At 39.2% G+C, this 18,280-nt stretch overlaps 1 protein-coding gene across 1 annotated transcript in view; it reads right to left on the reverse strand.

The window, feature by feature from the left end:
- Positions 1 to 18,280, reverse strand: part of tbc1d10ab (TBC1 domain family, member 10Ab) — a 70,451-nt gene that overhangs the window by 34,525 nt on the left and 17,646 nt on the right. The window contains exon 2 of the mRNA XM_072247597.1: positions 2,781 to 2,880. Within this exon, the coding sequence (XP_072103698.1) occupies positions 2,781 to 2,880 (100 nt within the window). The remainder of the gene's footprint in view (positions 1 to 2,780; positions 2,881 to 18,280) is intronic.

The following is an 18,280-nucleotide window of genomic DNA, read 5'->3' on the forward strand; positions in this document are numbered from 1 at the left end:
AGTAAAACAGCAAGATTACTGCACTCTTAAACATTCTCTCATGGTAGGAGCTGTATGTGACCGAGCGTTTAGCTTTACAGACAATGGCAAACAGGAAAGACCACCAAGATAGCCACGTGAAACAACTGTTAAGATGGTTCACTTCATAACAACTGAAATAAATTCTGAAGTGAAAATTTTTTTAAAAAATCACGGAAATCTGAAATAAAAACAGAAAGTGGTAAGAGAAACAGAGTTCACGTCTATTACCCTTCCAACAGAACTGGGAGGGAAAGAAAACTTACAAGTTGAAGCAAGAGTGGGATGAGCCAGAAGGGTCAGACAGGATGAAGGAAATCATTCTACAAGAGCAAGTTTACATTGCCTTGGAGAAGGCTGTTGGAAGTTATTTTGTTGATATACAAGAGATTCACACAGAGAATATGAAATAAGAAATGCAAAAAGCTGCAAAATGCAGAGTGGGAGGAAATGCTCAGAAGAAAATGGCTGTGATGCTGCAGTCCAAAATTCCAGATCAATTGCACTTAAGATTTCCCAGTCCCAGCATCATACTGCAGAATGTTTCTCTGTTTCTGTGCCAATCAGGCCTAGAATACGAAAGGAATTCCCATTCATTTGAATAAGGACTTCCATTCTAGAATTCAGGAGTAATTTACTCTTTATATTTTATTTCAATGCTTTAAATTGTTTTCATGCTAGAATGAATTTTTAAATTTTTAATCATTTTACTTCAAGCAATGTTAGCATTTTTGAATATCAGGGAAGTTTAAAACTATCGCAAAGACTTGAGGGAAGCTTCACCTCTTGGCTAAGGCCTCAGCACTGTGCCACCAGAGACTACATTAAGCCTTACTAGATACCTTGGAGGTATGGACAGCACTGCAGCTCAATTCCAGATGAATTTGTCCCATGCAGATCTCCCAATCATATGGAGTATTTGGAGAAACTGGTTTCCTGTGAGCAACACACACACGCATACAGTAGAGAAACTCAGGAGGTCAAGAAGCATTTACAGAAAGGAATAAACATTGACTATTTGTTCCTCTTCATAGATGCTGCCTGATCTGCTGAGTTCATCTATCACATTGTGTGTTGCTCTGGATTTCCAGCATCTGTAAAATCTCTTGCGTTCATATCTTCTCCTGATAATTCTTTAATATAATTTGATGCTTAACCAACTTATTGATAATGCTGGGTACCAGAGATCCAATTAAATCAAGCTTGATAACAACAGACATGAATAAAGAGCAAGTTCCCCCCCCTTTTTTTTAAACAAAGGATTTCTAGGTCTTAGCTGAGAACTTCGATCAGTGAAAAGGATTGTTGCTTTGCCATTTACTACAAAATCTGGACTACTGCCATTGGTGATCAGTGTTGAATCAAAAGCATTCAAGCAATTGATTTTCCATTTTCTTTTGTACATTTTGCTCAATGTTGAAGGGGAAAAATTGATCAGAATTCAATTCATTTATCATCCTACCATTTATCCATTATTCAGATTAGTACACGATTACTGTCCAATATTGAGCAATCTGAAGAAAATTTTCCTATAAAAATGAATATATGTATATATAAAAAAATAAAAACAGGTCACATTGTAAAGCCCTGGTAGATACACTCAAAATTTAAAGATACTTAATACAATTAATTTACATTGTTCAACAATCTTTAAAAACAGATTGAGCTATGCAACTGGAGCAATTCCATTCTTTCAGACATGTTTAGCAACCATGGCAACAAAACGACTAAACTCTAGCTAGGTTACACATCTGGTGACAATAAGTTCTTCTTCCCTCCTCCAAGAATGGAGAGGCCTTTAGTTTCCAGGTGATACATATTGTACTTCCAACCGACAAAGTGATAACAATTCAAAGTACAACTCTGAAACACACTCAAGTTGCCCTTTAGACTGGAAAATTGCAAAAATCACCTAGCCAGAGCAAATGAATCGAAGTCTGAAACTCAAATACTAAATCAAGCAGCGTTCACCAGGAGAAGAAAGCCAGCTGGTAGAGTAGTGGCATCCACACCAGACCTTCAAAGTGAATGGTCCCAGGTTCGAATCCGAACAGCTTCTTGCACACTTTCCATCTGTGCTGGGTTGAGCGTTGAGCTAGCAACTCTGCCTCATAAAACCAGACAACTGCTAAAGAAATGGTACGGTTGCTGCCTGATGTGCTTCAAGGCACAGAATGGAGCAACAGCCAGGAGAAAGGCAACATATAAACACCAGGAACAAAATTAAAAGTAATAATTAGTGAGTTGTGCTGGAGTCATTTCCCCAATAGCTGCTGATGTGTCTACGAAGACATGAGAATCCAATTGCCAGACATCCTACAAAATCTTATCCACCACGCAAATAGACTATGCGCCTTTGGGTTTGTGATGATTCAGCATATATCAGCCATACAGTCATTCTACAACTGGTATATTATAGTTCACTATAATTAAACCTAATTATACATGGAGATAAATGATTACAATTCCTTCCCTTAATTTACATTAACTTGATATGGAGTCATTAATTGTGTGATGTCCATCCCCCAACCCCAGTCAGCTGGAAACCACAAGACCAGTAGGTAGCTGATATTAATGGAAGTATCAAAGCTCAGAAAACTACAATTTATGACTAAGTACATCCAAGTTCAAAAACATGTAAAGGAAAAAAATGAATTGCTCATGGGTCACCTAAACAAACAGTGCAGCAAAGGTTTTGAAGCATGTTGAGTTCAATGATTACCTTGCTTTCTCAGACAGAAACTATACAAGATCAGCCTTACCTTCTTGTGTTTTTTGGCCATCCATTTATCCCAGTTGTTCAACATGTCCAGCCATTTGGATTCTCGTTGTCGAAGTACCTCAGGAGGTATTTCAGGTTGCCTGGAAACAATTTAAATATCATGCTTAAGAGTGGAAGCTTTGATCAGTGAAAATAATTGTTACTTTGTCATTGAATGCAAAATATAGACTACTGTTATTGGAGATTGAAATAAATAAAGTGTAGCATTCAAACAATTGATTTTCTATTTTTTTTTTACATTTTGCTTAGTGTTGAAGGGAAAAATAGCCCAAGTACATCCAAAAGTACCATGAAAGACTTTAAAAATTCAATACTTAATGCATTGCTAAGAAAACCTAAATTAATATTATGGACTCAAGCATTGGAGCATAAAAAGACAGCACCACATATAATTACCAAGAAATATAAATTATTGATTTTGAAAGTAGGTTCAAAACAAAAAACATTAAAACACTTATCCATATCTCAAGCTTCAATGAATTGAACATCTAAAAAGCAGCACTTTAGTACAAGATTTTACGTCAGCAAATATGAAAACTATTTTACAGCCAAGATCCTATGACTGGCCAGCTTTTGATGGCATTGCTGGAAGACACTGAGACAGTAGCTCAGAATTTATAGAAATTATGAGAAAATGGGCTTTGTGCCTGCTTCAGAAACTATTTTCTGAATGGTTCTGTGTGCCATGCTAGTGCAGTGGTTAGCGTGACACTATACAACTCAGGGTGTTCCAGTACTCAAGAGTTCAATTCCAACACCCTTCTGTAAGGAGTCTCTGTACACCCTACCCTTAGAATGTGTGGGTTTTCCCAGATGCTTTAGTTTCCTCCCACAGTCCAAAAATATACCGGGTAGGTTAATTGGTCATTGTTTAATTGTCCCGTGATTAGGTTAGGGTTAATCAGAGTTGTGAAGTTGCTGGGGTGGTGCGGGGTGGGTCAAAAAGCCAGAAATACCTACCCTGTGCTGTGTTGCTAAATAAAATAAATAAATTTCATAGCTCCACAGATACATGAATGGTTTCTGAAACAGGCACCTGAAGCCCATTTTCTCATAGTTCGTATAAAGAACAGCCACTTTAACATTCAACCGTCACCTTCCTTTGGTACAGAAATAATTTAAAGGTTTGAAGGGAAATATTAAACACATATGCACACACAGAATTTGCACCATTATTTTAAGATATTTCTTACATATTTGCCATTCTAAACCAGCTCAGCTCCATGTGTCCATGCATTTACTGGCACCATTTTGCCTCACCTATTGACCTGGGCCATATCCCAGGTCCACAGAAATATTACTGAATTTATTGCCAAGGAGACAACAGTTTAATACATCATGTACCACTTCCTCTGAAAATCAGATTTATTTATCATATGCACATCAAAACATACAAGTGAACTGTGTTATTTGTGTTAACAACCAACACACCCAAGGATGTGCTGGAGCAACTCACAAGCATCATCGCATATTCTGGCACCAACATAGCATGCACGTAATGTTCAACACAGAACAATGCATTTCTCAACACTTACCCATATACTCCTATACATTTTTAAAATGCTTACCAATTGTTTGAAAAGAATGAGCCTCATTTGCCTATTAAAGTAATAACTTTTCATTTCCTCCATTATTCTTTTGATTTTAATTCAAACCCCAGAAAGGTTTGTTCCACATGAATTATATTAGAATTTGTATTTTGATGGCGCCTTTGACTTTTAAATCTCAAAGCTTTTTCCCTTGATAGTGAAAAGATCAAAATCCTTCACAAATGTAATCCAGTATTACTCTTCACTGATCCCTTCTGAAGGCTTTAATACTTGTCATACAATATGCCCAGAACTCTATGCAGTGGTTATAATTCTCATCTAACCAAAGTCATTTGTCCCCACCTCCCAATGACATTTCACTCAGGTGTGAGTCAGTGAGATCTACCTCCGTGACTTCCAAATCTTTGTCCATATGAGAAAATTTGCCTTTATACCCCACCCCAAAAAAATTATGCACATTGTATTGGACCAACATTTAAGTTACTTAATCTCCATCCACATTAGAAAACATTGCTCCAATACTCTATTAAAGATTTTTCAGAAAATGCCCTATAGGCCATTAACCGAGAATGTAAACTACTGGTACTGCATAGACTAATGCCTTTTGGGAAAAATGGAAGTACTATTTATCATATACTATTATAAGCAATGATTTTGGAAATTCTGTCATAGTCCAGATGAACTAGGCAATAGTCAGATGATTACATCATGTACGGGTTGCAAATTACTTCTCGTCAGGTGCTTATAGCCTTAACTTGAACAGAGTTTTAACTTGAACAGAGTTTATCTGTGTTTCTTACCCCTTCTGAATCTTAAACCACATTTGTGTTATAAAAGATAATTATATTTGAGGGACAGGTGTTTACAACAAATTTTAAATCACACTTAACTGTTGGCTGAAAGCAAGGATGTGATAGTTAAACCAGAAGCCATAGCAGCAAAGTCAGACTACAGAGAGGGGATGAACATTGGTTTCTCAAACTTCCAGTAATGCTCCCTCCCCAACCCTTCACCATTCCCCATCTTCTTTTCCCTCTCTCACCTAATCTCCTTGCCTGCCTATCACCTCCCTCTGGGCTGCCTCCCTCTTTTCTTTCTTCCATGGCCTTCTGTCTTCTCCAATTAGATTACCGTTTCTCCAGCCCTGTATCGATTTTACCAACTAACTTCCCAGCTCTTTACTTCATCCCTCTCCTGGTTTCAACCTAACACCTTGTGTTTTTCTCTCCCCTCACCCCACCTTTTAAATCTAGTCCTCACCCTTTTTTCCTCCAGTCCTGCCCAAGGGTCTTGGCTTGAAACATCGACGATTTTTTTCCACAGCTACTGCCTGGCCTGCTGAGGTCCTCGGGCATTTTGTGTGTGTTGCAACCATTTCCTTTGCAGCATTATAAACACTATTTAACCACAAGCTGACCTTTAAGCAGAGCACAAATTACTACCCATTGCTATTTCACTGAGGTGTATTAATGTTCTGGTTGAATGGCTATCACAGGACTAGAAAAACAACCCCTGACTTAGCAGGAAAATTCTCAGATGAACAGTATCCTGGTCTCATCACAAAACAAAACTGCAACGATGTAAATGCACCTTCATTTTTAAGGTAAACCTGGCACTGGATTAATTGACCTTCTTTGACATCCACAAGTTAGCACAACTGCACATTTGGAAATGAATGGGAATACCCACCACCCAGATAATGATATTTTACAGAAACTGACTTGCAGAATTGGTTTAATTCAATGATTTTAGTCATAAGCAGCAATGGACATTAGCAAGCTGTGCTGAAAAATGTTGAGGGTTGGCAAATGGTAGTCCTTTGTTTACTGAAAGCCAGATAACTCAATGTTGCCGCCAATTTTATTGACTTAGATAAGTGGGAGTTGTCCTTGCAGCAAGATTGCTGGAAAAATTTCATCATTAATAAATAGAAAATACTTTGCTTAGTATTGAGGCGCATTCCCAAGTTCAAGCATACTAATGGAGTCAAGAAGTGCACTACCACTTCTTGCCTTTTAGGACCGAGATGAGGGAAAAACTTCTTCACACAGAGAGTGGTGAACCTGTGGAATTCTTTGCCACAGGAAACAGTTGAGGCCAGTTCATTGGCTATATTTAAGAGGGAGTTAGATAAGGCCCTTGTGGCTAAAGGGATCAGGGGGTATGGAGAGAAGGCAGGTATAGGGTTCTGAGTTGGATGATCAGCCATGATCGTAATGAATGGCACTGCAGGCTCGAAGGGCCGAAAGGCCTACTCCTGCACCTATTTTCTATGTTTACCACAGTACAGCTGTGTCAGGAATGTAGCAGTAGTCCCTGCCTTCGCTTGCTGCTGTGCTCACAACCAAGTTGAGGATTCAGCCCTGAACTGTTACTCCCATAACACTGAAATTATTACGCGATCTCATTGCCACCTGTTTCAACGTGGAGCCAATGAAGTGATACGCAAAAGCTGCCTGTAAGGGCAGGGGTGAGTGACGTCACCAATACAGCTCAGTGAGTGCGGGCAGTTGCTGCAGGCTGACAGCACCTGCTGCTTTGGTTTGCAGAAAGCCCACATCTTAATTGTCTTCGCTTTGCTATATAGTTCACTGCTGAGCACTGGTCCCCAAGGAGTCTGAAAACGAATTCTAAAGATATCAGAATGCCACAACAAGCTTGTTTTTTTTTTAAACACTTGGAGCATACAATCTATTCCATTTACCAATCATATTTCTAGATTTTAAAAAGTTCATAAATTGAAAGCAAAACATTTAAACTCTAAAAGTAAAAATTACTGATCAAATACCAAAGATATTAAGAAAATACTTTAGTTTGGACTGGCAAGAAGCAACCATCTCATTCCTAATCTGCAATAAACTGAAAGCAAGATTGAAAAGTAATCTTAGTTTGTTGAAATTAGAATTGTAAATCTTTTAATTAAAAACTTGATTGAGGTCAGATACCATCTTCATCTGCTTGGGGTAGCATCAAAAAGAGACCCAGGACCAGAATATTCAGAGTAGCTCAAATTCCTTGAAATCAGTTTCGTTAGCACACTGAAGAACATTTCAAAAGTAACTCCAATGGTCAATTAGTAGTGTCTCCACTGACACTACCTAACAAAGCAGGTTAAATTGGGATCTCTCAATATGCAAGGCTGAATTAGACACTGGATTAATTCAAAGGTTCATAGTGAGGAAATAGACTCAAATTCACAGTCTATGCCAACCATTGATATACAATAAATTAATCCCACATTCTCCTCTATTTATCCCTGATTATACCACTCACCTCCTCATTAGGGGCAATTTAAAATGGCCAATCAATCTAGCAAACCACACTTCATTGGGATGTGGCAAGAAATTGGGACACCCAAGGAAACCCATACAGTCACAGGGAGAACACAAAAACCACGTAGAAAGCACTAAAGATCAGGACCAAACCCAGGTCACTGTAATGCAGTGACTTCACTAGCCTCACCACTGTGCCTCCCAAGGTAGGTCAATCATTTCAAAGTTGATAGAGAGGCAGTAAGTTACAACTTTACAATGCAAACTAAATTTTCTACCCTTTTGCACCTAGTAGAAGTAGCTAATTAAGGCAAAAATCTTAATTAGTTACCTACACAAATTCTACATGCCAGTCAAGTTACTTATATTTTTAACAAGATGAACAATAAGGAACAACTCTTAACAAGCAGTCACTTCCTCGTATGGCATCCCTTGTATTGATGAGGAAGTGACTATTAAATATGGTACATTATTTAATATCTGACTTTGTTCCAAAAATAGGCCTCAGAATATTTCTGGCAAAACAGCACTGGATTGGTCCATAGTGAAATTCTCAATCTCACTTTTCTATTTAAATAATACAAACAGGAAACATCTTATGAATGAAAGCAACCTTCTGGGTTTAACATTCAAAGGGTTCAGATCATGACTGAAAATTAGACAGCTTTGCATAGCCAATTAAAAATCAACGCAAAGGATGCATTATTTTACCCATGCATTCAGCAAGATGCAGATATTTTCTGTAAATAATTAAAACACAAGTTGTCCTAATTTTTAAATGTTTGTAATAACTTTACAATTTTACCACCACGAGTCGACCCTTATGTTGATACTGTCCCCTCTCAACAGCAACACAAAGGGCTGTAATGTGACTGGACCTCAAGGGCACTGGCAACACAACTTCCTTTGTTTCACAGCCCACTGGTGTGGAAATCCCTGGAGAAGTTTTTTTTAAAACCGTGTTTATAGTGATTACTTGAAAAACAAACCAAAACCACTGAGGGACTGAGTTAGGGGATTAACGCTATAGAACATGCTTCCAAGTTGAAAAAACTGCATTCAATTCTTTATTACAACACCAGCAAAGACAAATGATCTAGTACTGTATAGCTTTATTAGTGAAATTAGCAGAATTAGTGAAATAAGTGAAGCTTATAAATAAGGAGTCAACAAAAATAGTCATTCCCTGACTCACTCCCTCTCAACTAAACTAATGAGGACAAAGTGTGAATATATGGCTATACTTATTTGCTTCTACCAAGCCCCAACCCACATGATAAATTACCGTAACACATAGAAATACAATACACTCATACAGAGTCTGTGTCAGTGTGGTGTTCTTCTGAGGAGGAGTGCAGCATGGTTTAATATCCAGCCACTTAAAGACAGTTAAGAAAAATCACTGTGGTTTTCACATCAATCAACTGAAAGGAAACAAAAAGTGGACAGTCATTCAAACAACCTTTAGAAGTTATAGCAGGTTGTGTCTTTACCTAACCATTCATTGCAAATACCCCCATCTTGCTGTTTACACACAAACACTCAAAGTGTTCAGCACTTAACGTCATAACTGTCACTCCTAATCACAACACCCCTCCTAATAATTTCCCTCCCCATACTCCAACAGTCTGGAGTCCAGTTGCACCATCAGTAAAATTGGATTGCCAAATGGTAAGGGCTGCTCACTGTCATAAAGATCAAGAGATTCAAACGCCTGGCTACGATGCTAGGAATCATTTTACCCGTCTGACTCATCACCTTCCAACCAGAAAGAATGCATATATGGTCATTTGGTCTAGTAACTGCAGATAAATGGATTGGATGATATACTGTAGCTCATTTTCCCCCCCAAAAACCAAAATGTTCATTCCCCCACCCCCCCAATGCATCACGTGCCTTCAGAAGTCAGGTTTGGAACTGATTGAAGTAAATAAACTTCATTAAGACCAAAGACAAGGCTGCAGATGCGGGATCTGGAGCTGAATTGAAGAGCTTTAGAGCAGCTTCAGGCTGGGTGGCGAAATCTGGACCTGGAGCAAGTCGCTGGGCAGCGTGGTCCAGGCCTGGAGCCTTTGTTGTAGCGGTGCCCAGATCCCAAAGCGAGGTACAATAAGCTGTTCAGACAATTTAAACACCGGCCCAGATAGACTGTAAAGACAGGGTGTTGGGATCGGAGGTGAGAGTCAATTTCACTCACTCTCCGTGATGTTCACTCCTCTCTCCACGTGCAGAGGCTATGAAGTCTGCCCAGGCTACTGTGCCCCATGCCCGCCAATATGATGAATTGGTACCGAGGCTTTGGGCCTACTCCAGACTGCTTTGGAGTTTGGATCTAAGGACTCGATTTGGTTCAGGATGTTGTTGCCTGCTTCTATTGTTTGCATGATTTGTTGTTTCTTTCCCCCCCTTTTCTCTTGTGCATCAGGTGTTGGTCTTTTTTTAAAAATATATATAAATGGGCTCTCCGGTTTCTTGCTTTATGGCTACCTGTAAGCAAACAAATCTCAAGGTTGTATAACTTAGACATTCTTTGATAATAAATGTACCGTGAAACTTGAAACTTCGATTTTAAAAAAACAACTCGATGGAGGAACTCAACAGCATCTGAACTCAGGTTGACATATGACGCAGAGCGTCTGACCAGAACACTGACTATCCCTCTGCCTCCATAGATGTTGAATGATCCACTGAATGCCTCCAGTGTTTTTACTGTCATTAAACTGAACTCTGATTCTAAAACTCACAAGTTAATAAGGAATTAGGCATAATCCATCCAAAAATGATAACTATTTCTAGGAGATAACCACACTTGCTGTTATGAAAAGAAGAGCGAATGCCACGGATGAAGGTTTTCCTTGCAAGTGGGGATGGAACAATAACAATGAAATATTATATAGGTTGAAAATGTAACTCTGGGTCAAATTTTGGCTGAAATAAAGAATAGATGATGATGACATAGTACTCTCAACTGGGAAAACTAGAAGGTATTTGCAACTTGATATCAGAAACAACAATATTAATCACTGCAGAGTGTTTCTTGTTGTGTCTTGCTAGAACTTTACCAATAAAGTCCAAGAAATGGTGGCCTGCAGAGGAAAATGTTAATGACCTTGAATGGCAGAGATGGGAGAAATAAAAAAAATTATAAAATTAAGTTTCCAAAGTCTCAACTTCAAAAGCAAGAAGTCAAACATTTGCAAGTTTAAGTGAACAGTTACTTGAAGTCCTTTTTTTGCGCAAAGGTGCTACTGTTTAATTTAACATACTAAGTAATGAAACAGAAATTGAGCATGTAATAGAATGAACAGAAACATGCATTTTTCATTAATACAGCCTAAAATTGTTGTAATACTTATTTTAAGCCTCTGCCAAAACATGTACAATTCACCTCTGGAAACAAGAAAAATGTTCCACACCAGTTCATTTGTTTTATCATTTAAAAAAAAGCAAGTCTTAGAAATGATAATTATGTAAACAGTTTGTTGTAAAAACCCATCTGGTGCACAAATGTTCTTTGGGGAAGAAAGTCTCCAATCCAAAATCCGAATCAGGTTTAATATCACAGGTATATGTGGTGAAACTTGTTGTTTTGAGACAGCAGTACGTTGCAATACATAGTAATAAAAGCTATAAATTGCATATAAAAATAAAACTATAAATTGCGTATAAAAATAAATTAAGGGCAAAAAGAAAGGGCAAATAAAATCAGAAATATGATGGCAGAGGGGAAAAAGCTATTTCTGAAACATTGTGCTCCTGTACCACCTCCTTGATGGTAGCAATGAGAAGAGGGCATGCCCTGGGTGATTGGGGGGGGGGGGGGCGGGTTGCTTAAGGATAGATGCCGCCTTTTTGAGGCATCTCCTTTTGAAGATGTCCTGGATGCTGGGGAGGCTAGTGCCCATGACAGAGCTGATGGATTTCACAGTTTTCTGCAGCCTTTTCTGATCCTGTGTAGTGCCCGCTCCGTACCAGACAGTAATGCAACCATTCAGAATGCTCTCCATGGCACATCTGTAAAAAGTTGACAGTGTCTTTGGTGACACAACTTTCTGCAAACTCCTAATGAAATGTAGCTACTGTCATGCTTTCTTTGTAATTACATCAATATGCTGGGCCCAGGTTAGTTCCTCAGAGACGTTCACACCCAAGAACTTGAAACTATTCACTCTTTCCACTTCTGATTCCTCCATGATGACTGGTGTGTGTTCCCTCGACTTATCCTTCCTGAAGTCCACAATCAATTCCTTGGAGTTACCGATGTTGAATGCAAGGTTGTTGCTGCAGTACCATTCAACCAGTTGATCTATCTTGTTCCTGTACACCACCTCATCACCATCTGAAATTCCGCCAACAATTGTTGTGTCATTTGCAAATTTATAGATGCTGTTTGATCTGTGCTTAGCCACACAGTCGTGGGTGTAGAAAGTAAAGCAGTGGGCCAAGCATACATTCTTGAGGTGAGCCAGTGTTGACTATCAATGAGATGGAGATTTTATTTACTACTTGCATTGACTGTGGTCTCCTGGTGAGGAAGTCAAGGATCCAGTTGCAGAGGGGTGAAACAGAGGCCCAGGTTTTGGAGCTTTTTTTTATTAGAACTGAGAGCATGATTGTGTTGAACGCTGAACTGTAGTCAATAAACAGTCTGACATAGGTATTACTATTGTCTAGGTGATACAAGGCCAAGTGGAGAGGAAGAGAGATCGCATTCGCTACAGACCTAGTGTAGCAATAGACAAACTGCAGTGGGTCCATGTCCTTGCTTAGGTAGGAGTTGATTCTAGCCTTGACCAACCTCTCAAATCACTCTATCACAGTAGATGTGAGTGTCATTTGGTGACAGCTACTGAGGTAGCTCATCCTGTTCTTCTTGGCCACGGATATGATCGTCGGCCTCTTGAAGCAGGTGGCATCCTAACTGCTGCAGTGAGAGGCGAAAGGTGTCCTTGAACATTCCTGCCAGTTGGTTGGCACAGGCTTTCAAAGCTCTACCAGTTACAACATCAGGTGTGATGCCCTGCGAGGGTTCACCCTCTTGAAAGACACCCTGATGTCGGCTTTTGAGACAGAGATCACAGGGTCACCAGATGCTGCAAGAATTCACACAACTGCAGTTTTATTCTCCCTATCAAAGCATGTATAAAAGGCATTGAGCTCATCAGGAAGTGAGGCATCACGCCATTCATAATATTAGGTTTCACTTTGTAGGAAGTAATGGCCTGCTATTCCTGCCAGAGCTGATGTGCATCCAATTCCATCTCTAACTTCAATCAGAATTGTTTTTGCTCTAAAAGTAGCCTTCTATTTTTATGGTTATAACTGAACTTCTTGTATAGATCTGGATCACCGGTCTTGGCCCTTATGAATCTCCTAGTTCATCCACAGCTTTTGATTTGGATATGTCCAGTAAGACCTCAAAGGCACACACTCATCCACATGGGTTTTGATGAAGTCAGCGTATTTATTAAGACTCGAAGATGAATCCCTGAATATTGTCCAGTCTACTGACTCAAAGCAGTCTTGAAAGCGCTCTTCCACCTCCCTTCTTGATCCTCACCAATGGGGCTGCAGTCTTTAGTGTCTGCCTATATGCTGAGAGTAGAAGTACAGCCAGGTGATTGGACTTTCCAAAGTGTGAGTGCGGTATGGCACAGTAAGCATTCTTGATGGTGGTGTAACAGTGATCAAGTGCGTTGGCTCCTGTGGGTCCACAGGTAATATGTTGGTGGTAGTTGTTCAGAGACGAATTCAAGCTGGCCTGGTTGAAATCCTGCACAATGATAAGGAAAGCATCAGAATGCACTGTTTCGTGCCTGCTGATTACAGAGCTTAGCTCCTCCAGTGCCTGCGTGACGCTGGCCTGAGACAGAATGCACACCACTACCAGGATGACAGCAGAAAACTCCCTCAGCAGATAAAAAGTACAACATTTGATCTCTAGATGATCCAGTTTGTGTGAGCAGGACTGAGACAGAATCGCCACATCTGTGCATCACAATGAGTTAATTATAAAGGACACTCCACCTCCTGTGCCTTTAAAAGACTGAGCTGTCCTGTCTTTGTGGAGGATGGGAATCCATCAGGCTGCAGCACTACATCTGTAATGGCAGGGATAGTCAAGTTTCTGTGAAGCAAAGTACACAGCAGGCACTGATGTCTCTGTGGTACAGCAATCTTGCTCTTGAAGGTGTTTAATTTTACTTTCCAAAGACTGTCCATTTGCCGGAAGAATAGTCAGGAGCGGGGGGTATAAAGCCTCTGCGTTCCAATCTTACTTGCAGCCCAGCATGCCTTCCACTCTTCCTTTTTATTAAAGAGAAACTGCACTCACAATCCTGAGTCTGCTGTCAAGGATCCATTGAGCTTGAGTATCGATATATATTTTTTAAATGTCTTAAAACATTGTTGCTTACTGAAGTACCCATGGCTGTGACTGGATTTCAGCTGTAGTAGTCCTGGATAGAAATATCCTTACCCAATTGTTTTCCATAAGATGAAGCAGGAGACCTTGATAGTTGCCAAGAATTAATACGATTGACATATTTTAATCTGTGTAATGCTTGCTTTACCTTGGCCTTTTTGGTATCTAGGCAGTTAAATCAGTTAAGGAATTAAGTGTATAATTCTAAATTCCTCGGAACCCAGTTTCCGAATAAAATACTAACATTTAGATTTTACTTTTATTTTCACTCCCCTGCCTTGCCAAGAGTTCAGTGCTTCAGAATTTGGCAAATGAAATTTAATAGAGATGTGTCCACCCATGACTGTGTGGCCATATTCTCTGCTCATTTACAGATTTTTCCACTGTAGCAGACCGCATTTCAAATAACAATGAGTCGGGGGGGGGGGGGGGGGGAGAGAAAGAGACACACACACACACAGACAGATATATTAGTGACAAGGGGTCAAGACACAACCTTTCCTTCGATATTAAAGAAAGTGCTGGTCATCCACTTCAGAAAGGCGGGCTATGCCTACAGAGTTCAGATTGAGGGGGTTGAGCGCTTCAAGTTCCTAGGTTTGAACATTACCAACAGCCTGTCCTGATCTAAATATTTGGACGTCATTGCCAAAAAAAACTCAACAACAGCTTTACTTCCTCAAGAGGCTAAATAATTTGGCATGTCCCCATCAACCCTTACCAATTTCTATCCATGCACCATTGAAATCATTTTCTATCTGGATACATGAACAGCTCGGTATGGAAACTGTTCTGCACTTGACCCGCCAGAGACCACAGAGTTGTGGACACAGCTTAGCACATCATAGGAACCAACCCGCCTATGCTTCTTGTGCCTCAGTAGAGCAGCCAGCATAACTAGAGATTCCGGCCTCTCCAGGCATTCCCTCTTTTCCCCACTCCCAATGTGCAGAAGATAGAAAAGCCTGAAAGCACAAACCAGCAAGTGCACGGACAGCCTCATAGCCACTGTTGTCAAACTCTTGAACGGACCTCTTGCATAAGATGGACTCTTGGCCCCAGTCGACCTCGTAATAATCTTGCACTTCATTGTTTACCTGCATCACACTTTGGACGCTTTTACACTTTATTTTACGTTGTTTTTGTTTTACCTTATTCCAGTTCAATGCACAGTGATCTGAACAAGGAGACAAGCTTTTCACTGTATTATGGAACATGTGACAACAGGGGTTCCTAACCTGTGATCCGCGGAACTCTTGCTTAACGATATTCGTCCATGACAGAAAAGATTCAGAACCCCTGTGTGGGAATAGTAAACCAATACCGTAACACCAGGCTGTTTGCTTTCCTGAAATATTTTACCATCACACACACTGTAACAGTTCAGATCTTACAAATGGATTTCAGCTTTATTTGCATTTGAAACACAGCACCGTTTCAAAGAAAAACAAAAACACCACAATAGTTGGAGCAGTCGACGCATACACCAGCTAACAGGCAAATTTAACTACCCAGCTACCAAGAAGGCCAAAGTAAAGCCAACATTACACAGATGAAATATGTCAATCATATTAATTCATTGCAATTATCAAGGTCTCCTGCTTCATCTTTTGGACAACAACTCATTCCCTGAAGGTAACACATTAGGGAGATGATATGGAGTAGCAAGGTCTCAGATGAAAATGGAAACACAAGAAACTGTAAATGCTGGAAACTGCAGCACAAACCAAACTGCTGACCTGACGGGTTACTCCAGCAACTTTGTTTTAGCTTTTGATGAAAATAAGTCTCTTCAACTGCTGCAACAGCCTACACACATGGGGTATTGCCAGCCATCTAAAGATTGTCAATGTCTCGCACAAATAAAAATAATCCAAATCAGAGCGCTTTTTAAAATTAAGACAGTTAGAGCAATTAAATAGATTAACAATTAAAGAAAAAAGTGGGAGTTTCCCGGAAATCATTCTGTTCCCCTTGGAATCATTCCTTTTTGCTGGATGAATGGCAGATTTCCAGCATAGATTACGAAACAAGGCAGATTTCCAGTACAGATGGTAGCAACTACAAGTTGTCACTCCACTAATGGACCTACGAAGGGTCCAATGTCATAGCAGAGTCAGAGCGACAGTAGCAGAGATCCCTCGCAATTTATATGTTCCCCAAATATCTGTACCCACAGTGAAAATGTAGCACACCAATAACTACAGTACAACTTGTAAAATTTTTGTTTTATTCTCAAACCCATTATTTTCATTTTAATGGCTCTGATTAACCTTAAGCACTCATGAACCAATGCTGAAGAACAAAGATGTTTGCATAGCGTAAGTGCTTATCATACACTTCAAAATTAAAAAACAAATGTCACTATGCCAAATCCAAGGTAGATATTACATTCTGTCTCAGAATAGAGGGAATAGACTTTGAATGCAAAATGCACATACATGTATACTGTTAGCCTAATAATAACAACATAAACCAGTCCAGAAAATGAATCAATTAAACTTCAAAGAAATCAGCCATCAACTATATGTACACACACCTTGTTTCTTACCCATTCTCTTAGCCGCCTTAAACTGCTGGATAATACTGGCCTCAACTAATAAGAGAAAGGAAAACAAAATATACACCCAAAAGAGGGACTGGCTTAAATTCAAATCTGCCTGCAAGTCACATATAGAAACCATTATGGAATCCAGCAAATATCTTAAAGTTATTGCTCAAGCCTTAAAGTGAGTCCAATTTTGATTCTGAACCAGGTAGAGGCATAATCCATCCATGAATTATGTTTTAAATTATTCCCCGCTACCCCACCCATTACTTTTGCAGGTTTTGCCTCAACATGTGGAGCAAAAGGAAAGCAGACAGACAGTTTTGATTGCTACGCCTTGTTCTGATGAAAGGTTATTCACTGGAAATATTACCTGTTTATTTTGTCTGTTCCTACGGTTTCTTATGTCCGTACAGCAAAGTTTTCTTTTTTTTTACTTCAGCTAATTTCCAATTTTGTGAACGTTGAGCAAAGAGATTTTAGTACTACAATTGTAAGTGCATTTAACAGTGAATGGGAAACTTCACAGAATCCATGAAAACAAATGAAAATGAGAAGTCACTTTTGCAGAAATCAAATGACTGAATTTCCAAAACCATTAAGACATCTATTCTGGAGGCTAAATCTTCCCATTTAATGCAATGCAGCTGGGAATAATATTGGAACTATTACTTCATCAAATGATTCTAAGCAGTCATGGTTAGCAAAACCTAAAGGGAAGAAGGACAGTACTTTTGATTCCATTTATCACTGAAATGTCTATTAATTTTAGATAATGGCAACAGTACAATAGTAATTTAATTGCATGCCCATTGCCTGCTGGAGCAAACTATAATTATTGTTTAACATAGATGTGAGACAGCATAATGGATTTAAGGAGAACAAAAAGGAAATAACTAAGGCATGATATCAAGTGAAACCTAAGAGATACGATTTAAAAGGTACTGCTTAATTTCCCAACCCCCACACACAGTTTGAACATTTGTATCATGTTGAAATTCATACATTCTGACCACTCCTCAGCAGCATTAGTAACAAGCTTTTACTGCAAGACTGTTTATACTGTATATCCAGGGTAGGCTGAGTTCCAGAGAACTTGGGAGGATGGATTCTGAGGTCAAATCAGAATGTTATTAAAAGAAATCAAATCTAAATGCAAAACAAAACCCAAACTGCCACCACAGTAACACTTCCCCTTTCAAACCTTTGAGAAGTGCATTATTCCAGACTGAAGGCAAATTGGTGGAATACATTTGCCATTAATAGGCAGTAGACCAAAGTTCAGAAATTCTCTTCACAAACTACACACTTTAAAGCTTTACACTATAACTATCTTACAATTAATTATACCATAAATTGGTGAGCATACATTGACAATTTATTCTTCCCCTTAGCAATAGAAAGAGGAAGTATCAACAGGAACAAGTTGTGACTCAGTTCTGTTCTTAGGCCACAATTAGTTTTGTTTTATTTGCTTCAGATAGATTTTTAAAAATTTACTTCATTAAGAGAATGGATGACAGTGAACCAGAGATTATATGATGGTAAAATTTAGCCACTTCAAAAGTTTTAAGTTAAACTCCCAAAAAAGTCCAAGTCTGGCAATTTAGGACACTGATGTCCACAGTTATTACATTCTGTGTCAGTTGCAATGGCCTTTTTTCATTTTTACAATCCCTTTTTAAG

The sequence above is a fragment of the Mobula birostris genome, chromosome 31 (genome assembly GCF_030028105.1).
Source record: "Mobula birostris isolate sMobBir1 chromosome 31, sMobBir1.hap1, whole genome shotgun sequence".
NCBI classification, from domain to species: domain Eukaryota; kingdom Metazoa; phylum Chordata; class Chondrichthyes; order Myliobatiformes; family Myliobatidae; genus Mobula; species Mobula birostris.